This window comes from Chelonoidis abingdonii, chromosome 1, assembly GCF_003597395.2.
Source record: "Chelonoidis abingdonii isolate Lonesome George chromosome 1, CheloAbing_2.0, whole genome shotgun sequence".
In the NCBI taxonomy this organism is placed as follows: Eukaryota; Metazoa; Chordata; order Testudines; family Testudinidae; genus Chelonoidis; species Chelonoidis abingdonii.
The window spans coordinates 209,207,885-209,224,343 of record NC_133769.1 but is presented as its reverse complement, the minus strand read 5'-3'; the positions used below and the strand labels follow the sequence as shown (position 1 = coordinate 209,224,343).

The following is a 16,459-nucleotide window of genomic DNA, read 5'->3' as shown; positions in this document are numbered from 1 at the left end:
GCTTATGCTTCAAAATATTGCCCTCTCCGAACTCCAAGCAACATAATGATACAGATCCTCCTTGTCAGACATTTTTCTTCCCATCCCCCTAGAGTTCAAGCTGGTGGGGTGAGTTCATGCTCAGGTCTTTTCATGGGGGTGGAGGGGAGCAGTCAACAAAGTCTTTGTCCTGTGATGTGTCACAATGGCTCCTTTGGTTTCGTGGGCTTTCTTGTGTACAGGACCAGCACTTCACACTAATGAATGCACCTTCCTGTTTGGTGACTTGCACAATTACAGAGGTTTACAATGCAAACACTCAGCATAACTTATACCAGGGGCTACAGATGTTACAAGTGAGTTCAATACATGCAGCATCCTACAAGCATTTCATCAAGTCTAAACATTAAATACATTTGTATCAACTTAACATCTATTTTAATAATACTAACACGTCAGTGAGACAGACTGGTTTCCAGCTATGCATTTGTCAGCGTCCAATGAGGCCTAGGGGCCTTGCCATGAGCTGGCACCTGATCTGCCAGCATCACAATGCTCATGGGCAGTTCTCCCAAAGTAAAGAGTTCTTGTGGATGACCAATCCACATCAATGTCTGAACACTTTAGAGCCATCTTCTAGGCCCCTATCTGGCAAAGATTTCCATATGGATGGACTGGTGCATTCATATGGAGTCCCACTGACTTCAATCAGACCATGGCTACTCTTACAGCTGTACAGCGCTGGGAGTTACAGCTGTCTTCGTACAGCTGTGTAGGGACAGCGCTGCAGTGTGGCCACACTGACAATTATGAGCGCTGCAGTGTGGCCACATTTGCAGCATTTGCAGCGCTGTTGGGAGTGGTGCATTATAGGCAGCTATCCCAGCATTCAAGTGGCTGCAACGTGCTTTTCAAAAGAGGGGGGTGGGGTGGAGTATGACAGGGAGCGTGGGGATGACAGAGAGAGTGGATTTTTGGAGCTGACACTGTGTCAGCTCCCTGCCTTGCAAGTTCTAAGGACTGGAAAATACACAGCACCTACCTTCAATCATTTTAAAAGTTTTGACCCCTTCCCCCACCCCTCTCTAATTCACTAAATGCAAATTATGCGCTCCTAAATAGCCTTCAGACCACATAAGTAGCTGCTCAACACGGACTCCCCTCTCCCCCTCCGCCGTGTGGCTTCTTTCCTCAAGCAAACAGCTGTGAACATTCCAAAGCAATTCTCCTGCCTGCCTCCACTCGCTCGCTCGAGCAAACAGGAGCTGTGTTTGTTTTTTAGATAAGCAGCTCCGGGGAGCCCAGAGTTCAGCCGCTCTTCCGGTTTGTTGTGAACAGGCCAATTACAGCACTTTTAGTGGCCACACTTGCAGAGCAGCACTGCATCATCAATGCTGCAATCATTATACCTCAAGCAGACCAGGTGTACAGCCAGCGCTGCAGCCAGGGAGTTGCAGCACTGGATGTGCCTTGCAGGTGTGGACAATTACTAAGTTGCAGCGCTGTAAACCCACCACCAGCGCTGCAACTGTCCAGTGTAGCCATGGCCATAGACTGCATCTGTGTAAGGGTCCACCACAGAGGGTATGGCTACACTTGGAATTTCAAAGCGCTGCTGCGGCAGTGCTCTGAATTGTGAGTGTGGTTGGAGCGGCAGCGCTGGGAGAGAGCTCTCCCAGCGCTGCACGTAAACCACATCCTTTACGGGTGTAGCGTGCAGTGCTAGGAGCCGCGCTCCCAGCGCTGCCGCCCTGATTACACTGACGCTTCACAGCGCTGCATCTTGCAGCGCTCAGGGGGGTGTTTTTTCACACCCCTGAGCGCGAAAGTTGCAGCGCTGTAAAGTGTGAGTGTAGCCAAGCCCAGAGATCCTGTTACAGGGTAGGGACCTTAGCACCTTTTCTTTTGAGACACACCAAGTACAAAGGTTTAAAAAGCCAGTGTGAAATCTTGTCCCCTTGAATTAAATGGGAGCTTTGCCACTGACCTATTTGGGACCATGATTTCACCCAAGATCCTTTTCTCCAGCTGTTAGATCTACCAGCTTCTAATGCTATCCTAATTATTTTCTGTGTGATTATTGTGTCTGGAATAAGAGGGCTTAAACAGGTAAACAAAAATATTACCCTACTACAAGCATGGTCAGCAGGTAATTTCTTGTCAGACAGGTAGTGGGGCTTAAAAAAGACTCTACTAACAAGGTATTTGCAACCACAAAGTAAAGACAGTAATATAGACACTGTGTCTCAGAGAAATCAAAATAACTATTACCTATTGGCTTTCTGATTATAATAATAATAGTAGTAAAAATATACTGTGATGTACATGATGTCTAGACTACGATGTTTTTACCAGTAAACCCACAGATATGAGTATGCAGAAAACTGGCATTCTGAATCCTGCATTAGAATGAAAAATGTCAGTTATTAGCCTCTCCCATCTTTCTCTACTGTAGAATCAACAGTCTGTTTAACTAGTGCAAACCAGTGAGTGTATTTGTGGGCTGCAGAACTTCAGGTCTGGGGATCTGCTAACACCCATCCTGCTCTTTTGTTTGCACAAGGCCTCCTGATATCTGAGCCTCGGTAGCCACAGAAAGAAGACAGGCTGCAGCATGCAGCAATGGTCCATTTGCTGGAGACGTTTTGTCTGGTAGGCAGAAACAGCTGCTGCTGTTGGCATCTCTCTCAGAGGATCAGAGGTACAAAGTAATATATTTGATGTGTGATTTTTCATGTTCCTTCCTGCTCCTGTTCATGCTCTTGCCTCTTGAATGCACACTGTTGTTCGTGGGGAAATTCCGGTGATCACATAGCTGAGCACCAAGCTGCAAAAGAGAGACATACAGATAAAATACATTTCCGTGGAAAATCCAGAGCAAGCCACATTACACCAGTACGCTGGTGAGACATAAGGCAAATCCTCAGTTGCCCTTAGTCCTTACCTAGGTAAAACTCGTTTGACTTCAGTGGGAGTTTTACAGAGTAAACTGTGCACAGAGTTTAGCTATATTTGACATACGTGGATTCACTATAGTAATCAATACAATAGCTTGCATTTATATCAGTCTACACTTTTAATCATTTGGCCCCCATCTCTGTAAATTATCAGAATAACCTTCCATTCTTTAATGTATTTATCTTCACAACATTCCTAAGAGATCATGAAGTACTATTGTCCCAATTTTTCCAGGTTGGAAACTGAGGGCCTAATGTTGCCCAAGATCACATATGGAGTTCATGGGAGAGCCAGGACTTGAATCTAGGTCTCAGAAGTCCCAGCTTAGTGACCTAACCACTGGACTGTCTTTTAGCTTCATCTAAACTACTTTCCATCCCACAATGCTTTAATAAACACTATACAGGACTTATTTTAGGCCCCATCAAAATGCAGCTCTCTGGAGAGGAATATGGAAACTTTTTAAGGGAATGATCTTTGCATTGAAGTCAGTGTTAATTTAGCCACTGGCTTCAATGCGCCCAAGATCAGGTCCTAACAATACATAGCAAAAAGACACAATTAAAGACAGGACAAGAATAAAAAACCTGAATACAGTTCAAGTGCTGGGGGGATTTATACAAGCAAAATGTAGTTATCTAAATTGAACAAGGACAACAGGGGCTGACACCCTCACTCTTCAAAAACGCCATGCTCTAGGGTCTTCAGTGACGACAAGTCCCTTAATTTCCCCTCTAGAGTGCACTTTCAGCAGCACAGTTACAGCAAAGACCACATTGGGATATTGCTTCAGGGCTGATTCACAGAAGGGAGGCATGCCTCTTAATACAGAATTGCTAATACAATTGTACGAGATGTACAGGAACGAAACAACTAATGTTCCCAAGGAGTGCTTGTTATCTGAAGTGTTGGTTTGTCAAACCACTGATATTCTCACGTGGCTGAGATTTTACAGGGCAATAGGACATTTTAAAAAGCCAGGCTGTTCTAAGTTTAAACATTAATATGAACAAGTAGCTGGTATGAGATTCATACTTCTACCACTCTCAATTACACAGCATTAGGAAATGCTACAAATTCTCTTGAATGTTCTGAATTTCTGAAACTTCAAAGACTGAAGGAATCTAATTTTCTTGCTATAAGAATAGCTGCTCCTGATGATCAATCGCCTATATTTAATCAGTGATATGCTAATCACTGATCACCTTAATTATGTTGCTCATAAAATAATCTTGGATTGCTGTGCTGCAGATCCCTATTTAAAGGCAAAAAGAAAGTGGTTCCATTTAATAAATACTTGAAAGATTAAGTAATACTCTTACTTAGACTTCACAGATTTCCAGCTGTATGCAGAACTTGGGGAGAGAGAATTAAGTGTTAAGACCTATCAATTCAATTCACTTGAGACTAGAGCTGGGTGACTGTTTTCTGACAGGTAGTTTATGTGCTGAAAAATGCAACGTTGGTCAACCTGGCACTATTTCTGAATTGGACCCTTTTGGTTTTGACAAGCTTCAGAACAAAAGAATGTATATGTGTTTATTCTCTGTGAGCCCAGTGGTTCAGCCATCTGCTGGGTACAGCAGAGACCCAGCTTTGAAACCCTGCTCTGGAGCAAAGCCTCAGACTCTGATCTTCTCTGTGCCTGATGGAGAGAAGGGACTTGAATCCATGTCTGCTACCTCTCAGGCGAGCACCTTAATCACCAGGCCATTTAGCGGCTGCTTCTCTTTTTGGCCCAATGAATACTTATATAGTTATAGAAAGTGGAATAGCTTCAACAGGAGAGACTGAGGGCAGGTCTTCACTACCCGCCGATCCGGCGGGTAGTGATAGATCTGTTGGGGTTGATTTATCGTGTCTAGTGTAGACACAGTAAAATTGATCCCCGATCACGCTCCCCGTTGACACTAGAACGCCAGCTCACGAGAGGGGGGAAGCGGAGTCGACAGGGAAATGTCAGCACTCGACTCGCTGCTGTCCTCATGGTCAGGTAAGTCAACCTGAGATACATTTACCCCCTCCTTCCGCTAGTGTAGACCTGAGCTCGGAGTAACCCCCCTACACCTTCCAAATAGCCATCAGCATGGTAGTTTGGAACCTCAACTCAGAAGGGGTAGCTCTGAGTTCAAATCCTTGCTCTAGCAGGGGCCTCCAAAGCTGGATCTAACAGATGCCAGGCAAATGCCCTGACTGTGGAGCTAAATGTTATAAGGGTCACATACCCATGTTTTTGCTGAAAAGGACTTTTCTGATTTGCTGAAAAATTCCAAATATTTTCAGAACCAAACTGAATATTTTTTCGGTTTGCTCACTGAACCGAAAAATCTATTATTCACCCACCTCTAGTTGTGGCCTTAATGAAAATGTTCTGGAAACTGTTGTGCTTATAACAGCTCCTCAGAATAAATCCATTTGTTTAGTTTGCAGTGTACCAATTCCTGAAGTCCACACTTAGACTAAATTCCCAACTCCTGTGAGAGTTTTGCTTGGAAGAGCAAAGAGTAACTACTTCAGGAATTTACTCTGTAATAGGTCCAGGGTTTCCTCACCATACAAGCCAGACTGAGAACCAGTTCTCCTCTCCCTTATACTGTGTGTAACTGATACCTGTGCAAAATCAGTTTCAAGAAGCTGTCAGATATAATCTAGTCAGAATAGATTGTGTTTCATGCCCAGTTTGCCCAGGTATAAGTGACTACACAAGACACAAGTCTGGGCCCAATTGTGTTCTTATACCAGTTTTGCACATAACTTTTCAACAGCATTACCTTGATGTACACTAGAGTGAGATTGGTATCCAGGTCTCTGTTTGCTGCTACCTTTCCTAAGTCATATTTATGAAGATGTAACCAAAAAAAAGTCACAGAAAACCTGACTCTCTTTGTCTAGGCTCTTATTCCACACAAACTACAACAACCAAAAGGAGGGGAATTCAGTCCAAAACATAGTAAAATTGCCCAGGTGGCTGCTTGGATGAATCCTTCCTGTAGGCTCCTTGACTCCTCTCTTTCAGGTCCCAGTTTCCTCTGAGGGAAAACAGTGAGTTATGTAACCTCCTGGTGGTTAATTGACAGGGAAACAAGGGCCACTTGGCAAGAAAACCCAACCTCTTAACCCCTGATAGGCTTGGATACATCCCTTTTTGTGCTCACAGGGTTCTTTGTATATATGATCCACTTGCCAGGGTCTTTGATCATCCTCACTTTCCAGCCACAGGGCAGGACTGGGTTGTGGTGCCTCATCATCCTGTTATCTACAATGGTTCATTCAGATTTTTAATGTCGCTCAAACTCCCTTCACAATAATGTTCTCTACTATTTTGCTTATCGACATGAATCATTTATCAACATGGATCATATCTCCCCCGAGGGGAGATAATTATCTGGAAAGAGAAAAAGACAGAGATAAAAGATAACTAGGAAAGTAAGAGACCTGCTGTTGTAAATAATACTTTGCAGTTCTACAAGGGAGGTAAGCACCATATGCCAGTTTTAGAGATGAGGTAAGAGAAGCACAGAGAGATTGCAGGATTGCCCATCATCTCCTGAATCCCTAGCTGTATACTAAGTCCATCAGAGCACAGCTACCCCCACTGGGGGAGAAGCGTCATTCTGCTCATGCCAATCTACCTATTCTGCCCTCCAGCGCAACCCCAGAGACTTATGAGATAATATTCTGAAGAGAAGAAGCAAGTTGGAACAATCGTACATGACAAGAGTCTCTTGATCCCTGTGCATTGAGGTACTGTCGGAAATATGGCATTTATCAAACTTCTGTGGCTTGATGTCACAGTCCTGGTCCAGAAGAGTCTAAGGCCTGGTCTACACTACGCTGTTAAACCGATTTTAACAGCATTAAATTGATTTAACGCTGCACCCGTCCACACTACACTGCTCTTTATATCGATTTAAAGGGCTCTTTAAATCGACTTCTGTACTCCTACAAAACAAGAGGAGTAACGCTAAAATCGATATTACTATATCGGATTAGTGTTAGTGTGGACGCAAATCAACGTTATTGGCCTCATTATTTTACAGTAGCTACCCAGAGTGCACCGCTCCAGAAATCGACGCTAGCCTCAGACCATGGACGCACACCACCGAATTCATGTGCCTAGTGTGGACGCGCACAATGGACTTTATAATATCTGTTTTATAAAATCGGTTTAAGCTAATTCGAATTTATCTTGTAGTGTAGATGTAGCCTAAGAAGAGTACAGGCACTACCTCTGAGTATACTTTTGGGGTGCAGGTTCTCTTTCTAGCACACCCTTCTGAGAGCTGAGACCCCATAGTCTGAATGCCTGGTCTCTGTGGCCTCCGCTTCTTAAGCATGTCTTTTCCCAGAGCTCCAACTTTGAGGATTCTCTAGTTTACAGTTTAGCTCTTTTGGGACACTAACTAGTTTAACCTAACAGACATAGACCTTGTAAAGATTTCTAGCACAATTGGTCTTTACTTTAGATAACACAAGAGAGAAAGAGATCTAGGAAAAAACAATTAAAAAAGAAAACCTGTATGCCATTTGCTGCCTCACTTCCTGCAGCATTCTTTGGGATTTGGGCCAGTTTCCTTTCCAATCATTCAGGATCTCTCTCCCGCAGCTCCTGGCTTCCTTTCTGGACCATGGAGAGAGACAGACCATCTTTCCATTGTCTCTCAAATGGCCAGTGAGAGACCCTTCCTTTTACAGCTTCTAGACCCCTTTGTCAGGCAACCCTCCCTGATCAGCCTCATCAGGAGATCCATGTCCTAGTTAGCAGTTCACTTGGCAGAATCACTTTTCTTAGCATACCCATTGTATTGCCCAAGTAGACCTATTCAAATGACAATGAGTCTTGATAGTCCACTCACCCAACCCAGACACACTACTGCACTGATCACCTGTTACTCCCAGCCAGTGTCTCTGGAAAGAAGATAACCCCCTGAGGTCAGGTAACAGGCAGCACAAGATTAAACAGGTAAACTGAGTCACACATAATATTTCATAAACACACTGCAGAAATTTCCCACATTCTCCACAACTGGCAATAATAAATCACTTATATCACATTTTCATTCTGTTAGATTGATACTGTGATTGACAGAGAAGGTAAACTGATAGACTATTGACTAATTCAAGGGTAGACATGAGTGACTCATGAGAAAAAGTGTGCGGCCTACCCTTGCCACATAAACCTCCCACTAAGATTAATATCCAAACCATCATTCCTATTTCTTGATAATGTATCTGGACTGAACATGTGTTACCCCAAAATAAATACACAGGTGGAGTTTGGATGCAAAATAATCCTCCCAAGATAAACATTATCTGAAATGACTGAACAAACATATGGGTATAAAATTAGCTTTTCTACAGATTTTCACTCTATACTAATTGTTCTGATCAACCTGAAGGTTCAGGACTGAAGACTGCAAACAACAATGGAACACAAGGGGTGCTGGTTACTGGCAATTGTCCTTATTTTAGGGCTCAGCAGCCTGGCTAATGGATACATACAGCTATGTAAGTGCATTTGCTTCATTTTTCATGTGTTCATAACAAGGAAAATCTTGTGTTGATTATTTGGTTAACCAAACCAAAAAATACATTCAAGGAAAGTCGGGTAGAAATCTTAATTTTATCTAAAGAGTTCTATTAAATCACAAGGTTCTTTCTTGATGATTGCATCCTTTTACTATTATCCTCAGCAATAATTATTATTTCTTGAGCACCATTTGGCCCAAAAGTTTACAATCAATTTAGCTTCAATTTTTTGGGGGGATACTGCAAAATCTGTCTTCTCTATTACCAAGTACTGTACATAATACCACAATGAGTTAAATGAAATCAAAATTAGGATTCTTTTAGTATTTGTAATGTTACCATTTTTTATAAAGTCAGTTTTATTGCAGTAAAGGGGTTATCACAGAATGTGATCTTAATGCTTCTAAGAGCCCTGACATGAAATACAAAATTTCTTATTACAAATTCAGCTTATTAGTAATAATCAAATGTTAGAACCACAAATGATGAAGACATTTTTCTTATTATTTTCATATATAGAACAGCTGACTAAAACATTTGAAAACAATTCCCCTATATGTCAATTAGCTCACGTGTTTTTCCTTTTCCCCATTTGTAGCCATATCACAGTCTTAAACTATAAAGATTATCTCAGCCCTTGTCCCATAAACACTTGCCCACATGAGTGACTTTATAGTGCAGTATGGTCCTATTAATTATTCATGTATCCATGTGTTTGCAGGATTGAGGCTAGAGTTTTTTTTGTTTGTTTTTAAAAACACTATGCAGGTTTTAAATAACTTTTTTAAAAAAAAAAATCTGTGCAGATCCCATTGGGCTTGAGACTGATCTCACTTCCACCCATCATTTAACATTGTATAAATGATTGAAGTTCTTAATGTTTTTCAGGGGGGAAAGAAGTGTCAATTACATAAATTGTCTCAGTCAGACAAGCCAATACCTTGACAGCAAGTAATTCTCTACTCCAAGACTTTGTGGTGATGAAGCCATTATGTAGACAGCGATTGGTGTTTAAAATCACAACTGGCCATTAGCTCTAAATTGACCTTCTACAATTATGACGTGGTTCTGTAACAAAGCCTTCACTTTTAAATGTTTATTAGAGAATATTTAAATAAAGATGATACACAGAGTTTGATGCGTCATACTACTATAACTGAAAACACAATGCTTGGTATTACAAATTGGTCCTCATCACTAAAGACAACTTTACAGTAGCTTTAAAACAAATCTGACTAAGGGAAAGCTGTCAACGGATCATGGAATTCTGAAGCAATGGGAGAAAATTGTTTGTGGCTGAGATGCAGAAACAACAAAAGTGCAGTGGGTGGTACATTGTTAGCATGAATGGAAAGGACAGTTGTAACACCCTAAATCATTTGGAAAGGAGAAGTAATTCAAAGTTCTGTGAAAAACTGACGTTTTAATGTACTCACAATGTATCACGTAGGTAAAAGCTTTGCAATTAAAGGCTCTGGAAAATCTCAAGTCAATGGCAGTAGTTGAATTAGTAAGGCCTGCTTGCATGAGTGAGATGTTTCTGTATCCGACAATTGCAATTCATTTGGGGCCTGATCAAACAAAGCACATGCTTACCTTTAAGGACACCATCTCTTTGACTTCAGTGGGCCCACAGATGAGCTTAAAGGTAAACGTGCATAAGTGCTTTGTTGAATCTGGGCCTCAAGAAGCTAAAAGCAGCTCAAAGAGATTTTTGTCAAACAAAGGAGATCAAGAAAAAACCCTTTAAATGTGATGTTTGCAAAGAACACAAACAATGCAGGGACTGATACTGCAGACATTACTCAAATCAGAACTCCCATCAAAATGTGGCCTGGGGAGAAGTTTATCATCTAGAAGTTAATAAGGCAGAACAAGAGGGAATACAAGGACTGAACTGTTTCTTCTGTTGGGATTGCAGCATTTGCAACTCTCGTAGTTTAACAAGTGTTGGTGCTATTTGGTGCATTTCTTCAAGCCCCTCTTCCAGATTCATGAAAGTTAGGGCTTGGCTACACTGGCACTTTACAGTGCTGCAACTTTCGTGCTCAGGAGTGTGAAAAAACACCCCCCTGAGTGCTGCAAGATACAGCGCTGTAAAGCCTCAGTGTAATCAGTGCTGCAATGCTGGGAGCGTGGCTCCCAGCGCTGCAAGCTACACCCGTAGAGAATGTGGTTTACGTGCAGCGCTGGGAGAGCTCTCTCCCAGCGCTGCCGCTCCAACCACACTCACACTTCAAAGCGCTGCCGCAGCAACGCTTTGAAATTTCAAGTGTAGCCATACCCTTAGAGGAGAATCTCAGCTTTCATTTGAAAAATGTCAGTTTCTAACCCTCCTAGTTGCAGAGAAAAGCTTGAAAATGTGGCCCAAATGTAACAAAAAGGCTCAGAAGCCAGAAAACAAATAAAAAGAACTCAAATTATATATTTGCTGGTTTGGGATTTTTAAAAATATCATGGTTTTTAAACCAATTTAATGAGTTTTTGAGGCCTAACTCACCATTTTTGAACACTTGAGGCTGGCAATACTGGGACTGTGAGTCATCTTCTCCAAAGAGTTTTCTCACAGGAGGAATAACAGTTGCAACAGGAAACAATAACAAAGCTTACAATGAATTAAAAATTTTAAATAGGACTCATTTTTTTACTTACAACTGACATCACCATTGTTATTGAATGGATGGGAGATTGTAGCCAAGGTATTTTTTGTTTCAGCAGTTTAGTTGTAATGAAAGTATTATATTTATAGACGCATTTGATGTCAGTGTCTGATCTATTACCATTACAATATGAATTTGAGGCATATTGATATGAAAGAACATATTTTGCCCTTGGATGCATGTGGGCTGAAATTAACGTGAGCTTCAGGGGGTGATGTTTATATAGATAACAAACCATTCTGTGTTATATTAGGCTGGTTAAGGGATCTAAGAACTATAAACCCTCATGCTTCATGTTTCATGAACCAATATCTAACAAAGGGGTTTAGAAAGGAACTTCCTCTATGGGCAGAGAATTTCATAATTACTTGCTATAGGATTTTTGAACATTTTTTGAAGCATCTAATACTGGCCAATATCAGAGACAAGATGCTGGGCTAGATGGACTGCTGGTCTGATGCAGCATGGTCATTCCTACGTTCCCATGTGCTTATCCAAGTGTGAAGATCACAGTGCAGAGTGGCCCTAAATCATGAAATGAAACTCACACAATCAGTTAACTTGGACTTTGTTTTAAACAGCTCAGGAGCAATGTGCGCAGCAGCCATCTGCCCGAGTGAACTGTGGCTATCCGTACATCAGTGCTGAGGAATGCAACAACAGAGGGTGCTGTTTTGATGACAGTATCGTTGGTGTCATCTGGTGCTTCTTTCCTAGGACAGAGGAAGGTAATAGAGCAATGGGCCTGTTTTTCCCAGTTCCACAATACACAGAAAACATCACTGTAGTATAGATTAGTTCAGTGTGATTAATCTAAAGCAGTAGTTGGATGGGAGAAAACTGTCTGTAAACAAATAACATCTCTGGGCTGGGATTGTCTGATGAGACTCCAGGAGGCACAGAACACATAGGACTAGCCAAGGGCAGAGAGGGCCAAAGCCTTTAATCTACCTTGGGAAACCTTCCCAGTTCTGGGCATCTTCCAATTCTGGGCTAGACAGTAGCCAAAACTTGGCAGAATATGAGTGAGTGTAAGGATGGGGAAAAAATCGGTGTCTGGGGAAAGCAGGGGCATGGAGGGTGAGAAAGGAGAGTATCCATCTACATATCCATTCCTTCATTTATTTGATTATTTTTACTTACATAGTAAATACCATCTGACCTACACCAGACTACACATTTCTGGAGTTCAGTTAGGGTTTGTGACTTGTAAATTAGCACTGTTGGGAAAACATGGGTCTATTGGTGACTCTCTGTAAAACATTAGAACTGAACAAAAATTTGGAATTTTGGTCCCATGGGAAATCTTGACATTTCCACATTTGTTTTCATCTCATACTGGAGTGAAATGTGGCAATTTCTATTTATTTGTTTTTTGCAGAATGGAAATTCTAAAAACATTTGATTCATCATTGTTGAAACGATTGAAATACAATATTTTGACATTCCCAAAACTGAAATGTTTCATTTCAGTGTATTGAACGGAACCCAAGCATTCAACATTAATCAGCATTTTCCCATTGTGGCTCATTGACTCTTGGGAGCTACAATTCAGGGGCTTGATGTCCCTATCCTCCCCTATGAGCCAGGCTACATCTCACATGATACACCCAGCATCATTTTACTCCCATGATGCATCATGCAGCTTGATCAGAGGGAAATCCACATTGTAGTATTCCAAGGAGCCTGGCCCAAAAGAGAAGATGGGGGGCCCCCAACTACAACTCCCATAAGGCAATTCACTGATAGGGAAATGCAGCTTAATGTTTTTTTGAACTGATTCAAAACAAAATGTTGTGGATCCGTTCACCAAAATAAAAGATGCTGATCTGGGTTTAACTGATCCAAAATTAAATATTTCATTTCCGTTTTTCTGCTGAAAAATCAATTTTGGGGGCAAAATTAAAATTCTCCTGTGGAAATTTAGATTTTGCTGAAACTCGTTTTCCATAGGCAAATCATTCTCAACCAACTATAGTAAACAGCTTTGAAAGTTAGCAAGCCCTGTCTTTGATGTGGAATGGATAGACTTTGGTTTGGAAGCAGATATCAATGATGTGCTTTTGTTTTGTTTTTATTCCAGAATGTGACATCTAGAGTGAATCTGTCTCTCTTCGCTGAAATTCCTCAAGCAGGACAAGAACAGAAAGCTTTCCTGTCTTACACTATGATCTCCATTAATTGCCAAGCCATTTTTGGCTCTTATACTTTTGGTTTTCAATGAGATGGCTCACCTCTGCTGCCCACAAATGTTTCAATACTTTACTATTCAAAGCACATGACTTAAAAAATAAAAGCAGCAATCCTTCTGCAATTACCTTGGGACTAGATTCTGATTTGTGCTAGGGAGTAAGAGGGATTACAAATCCCCCAACATCCCTATAAGGGCCCTTGGATATAGGTATTTGTGAACAGGTGTGCAGGAAAATGGTGGAAATGGGCAGAAGCTTTACCTGCAATGGTAATAACAAGCAGAACATCTGTAAAATATGTATGTATTATGGAACTCTTCATGGCACAGAAAGAATGCAGAGCACCAAGAGAGGCCAAAACAAAAAGAGAGAAATTGATACAATCAGTGCTTCTGAATGATCTGGCTCTTGACAGTTTTTCTTCAGGAAATAGATCTTCCAAAATATACCTGCTAGATAGGTTCCTTTTTATGGCACTTTTAAAGATAGGCCTCACTACTGAGGCATTGTACTACCTTCAAACTACTGACCATCTCTCAAACAATCTGATCCCTGCCCAGTTACTTTATCTTTCAAAAAAATTTTAAATAAGATGCAGGAAAAAGATTAACCCTTATTGTGATGATAACTTCCCCAAGAGCTTGTGCTTTTATCCTGCGTTATGAATCAGGGTTTAAATGGCCAATAAGTTGAAAATACAGCACAGAAGAGAAGCACAGTGAATCCTTTTACTTAATATTCTCTTTATTTTTTTAATCTACTCAAAATGAGTTACAGAAGGTAGCTGTACATGTAATGTAAACCACTTCTTGCACAGGTGCTAATGAGGTTTATGTTTTGACTTAGTGTTATGATATTCACCATAGACTCACATCCTGAAATAATGAATTTATATTGACACTAGTGCTAGATAACATTTTTGGGAGTCCTGTTTCTCTTTGGTTTAGGAACGGTTAGTTTAGGGGGCATGCAAGGTCCGTGACCAATTTTGCAGGCCTATGTAAATATAAGAGGCAATCTCAGCTTTAATTGTAAAACTGTCTGGACTGTCGCCTTAAAAAGGCAAACCGATTGCTAATGATGAAACTTTTGTCCATGTAATCTTTCCAAAAGCTCACTAGTTACTTATGTCATCCAGGATTGGCCATTTTACTGACTTGTAAAAAAACAGCCAAGGGTTCCCTTATTATGAGTAGCCCCGTGGACCATTTAATAATAGGAGTCACTGTTGCATTAGCTGCCTCTACTGATTGTAGGCCCACTACACAAATCTACAGCATACTAGGATAAAAGGAAGCCTTGCCCAATGAACTAAGCATAGGACTGATTGTAAGAGACTTATATATTCTAATCCCTACTCTGATACTGGTATCCTCTGGGGTTTCAGTCAAATCATTTAACTTTTCTGACTCTGTTCCGTGCCTGTAACAGGGATCATCTACTAATAGGGCCTCCATCATTGAAGTGTCTGAGCATGGAATGTCTGAATTTAGTCTCATAATATCCTTATGAGATATTATCACCATTTTACAAATGGGGAGCTGAGGTACAAAGAAACTAAGGGAAAAATCCTGGCTCCACTGAACTTAATGGCAAAACTCACTGACTTCAATGGTGCCAGGATTCCACTCTTGAATTGCTTGTCTGAGGTCACACAATGTCTGGGAGAGATCTGGGCATCAAACCTAGAATTCCCATTTCAGTGCCATAGCCACAAAATCCTCCCTTGTAACTCTATCACAGGGAGGAGGAGATCCATTAATATTTGTAAAACACAACATGGAGTGCTAAAAATCACTAGAAAGAACATGCATAAAAGCATCTGAACAGCTCCCAGATGGAAAGGTGTGAATGTGGGCAAGAAAGGGCATGTCTGTGGTGACATGAACTTCAGCATGAGCCTCAACATGAAGATGAGGTGCTTAGAAACATGCTCCTCTCTTTGGCCTTACCCCTCCTAGGCATAGGTAACTTGGCAGTGCTCTCATTTATACAGGATTGGGTTTGTCTGCACACCCTGGCCTGTTCATAGCTCCTTCCTTGCATTTATACAGACTCTCTCTTCTGCTTCCTCCTTGATATTTTATCTGAAGGGGTTCACCTAATGAGAAGATTGACCCTGTACCAGAACTGTACATAAGGAGGGAATTCACACAAGTAATATAGAGCATGCTTCATTAGCATGTATGTGCAAGAATGAAACTGTTGTAGATCTTCAGCTTTTCAGGATGAAGAAAGAAGATGAGGAGCTGAAAGAGTTGAGTAATGCTGCTTAATATGGCTTACTCTTTATGAAGTTTCCCAGCACCCTCTAGTGCACAGTCAGTGACTATTTCATCTGAGAAAAGGCATTGGTATAAATAAGAACTAGGGTCATGGCTAATTTTTATTATTATGTATGATATTGTAGGTAGCAGCAAGAGACCAGTCAGGCTGAGATTCCATTATGCTAGGCACTATAAATGACAGTCCCTGCATCAAAATGCTTATGAAAGACCCTAAAAATTCACTAAAGACAAATAGATTGATTTCATGTGTAATTCATAATCCTGGGACACATGAACTCACATTTTCTCCAGATTTGTATTCACAATGCTTTTCATTGGGTAAGAAAGCCCCTTGCATATGTAGGGCTTGATTTGCAAAGACAGCCACCTAATTTACACATGCAAGAGAGCATAAGCAAATTGACTTTGTGCGCATGCGGCCAACAAGATACATCACTGTCCATTTGTGCATACAAATACTTTGCTTTATGGGCACTACCAAAGTAAATACACATACAAATTAACCATGCAATTGTTAATTTTTGCACATGCCGTCGCAGATCTGACCCTTTGAACACCAGGCCTTTCCCTAAAAATGAAAGTCACATTTACAAATTATTAATTTTAAACCAGTTATATCTCTACTATAAGTATATGCTCTATCATGACTTCATGGGCTTGTCTACACTGCAGGGTATGGCTGTATAGCTATGAGTTCCTAACCCTAGTGTTTATGCATCCTATATCTGATGGAAAACCTATTTCCATCACTGTAAGAAAACTACCTCCCAAAGAGATGGTAGCTACAATGATGGGAGCATTCTTCCATTGGCCTGGCTGCATCTACCCTGGGGATCAGGATAGCATAAGCTAC

The 16,459-nt window shown here is 41.2% G+C and overlaps 1 protein-coding gene across 1 annotated transcript in view; it reads left to right on the top strand.

Moving 5' to 3' along the window:
* The window catches only part of LOC116815416 (uncharacterized), a 34,402-nt gene extending 21,179 nt beyond the window's left edge, over positions 1-13,223 (top strand). The window contains exons 4-7 of the mRNA XM_032763811.2: positions 4,373-4,514; positions 8,351-8,445; positions 11,708-11,854; positions 13,210-13,223. Of these exons, the coding sequence (XP_032619702.1) occupies positions 4,373-4,514; positions 8,351-8,445; positions 11,708-11,854; positions 13,210-13,223 (398 nt within the window). The remainder of the gene's footprint in view (positions 1-4,372; positions 4,515-8,350; positions 8,446-11,707; positions 11,855-13,209) is intronic.
* The last annotated feature ends 3,236 nt before the right edge of the window (positions 13,224-16,459 follow it).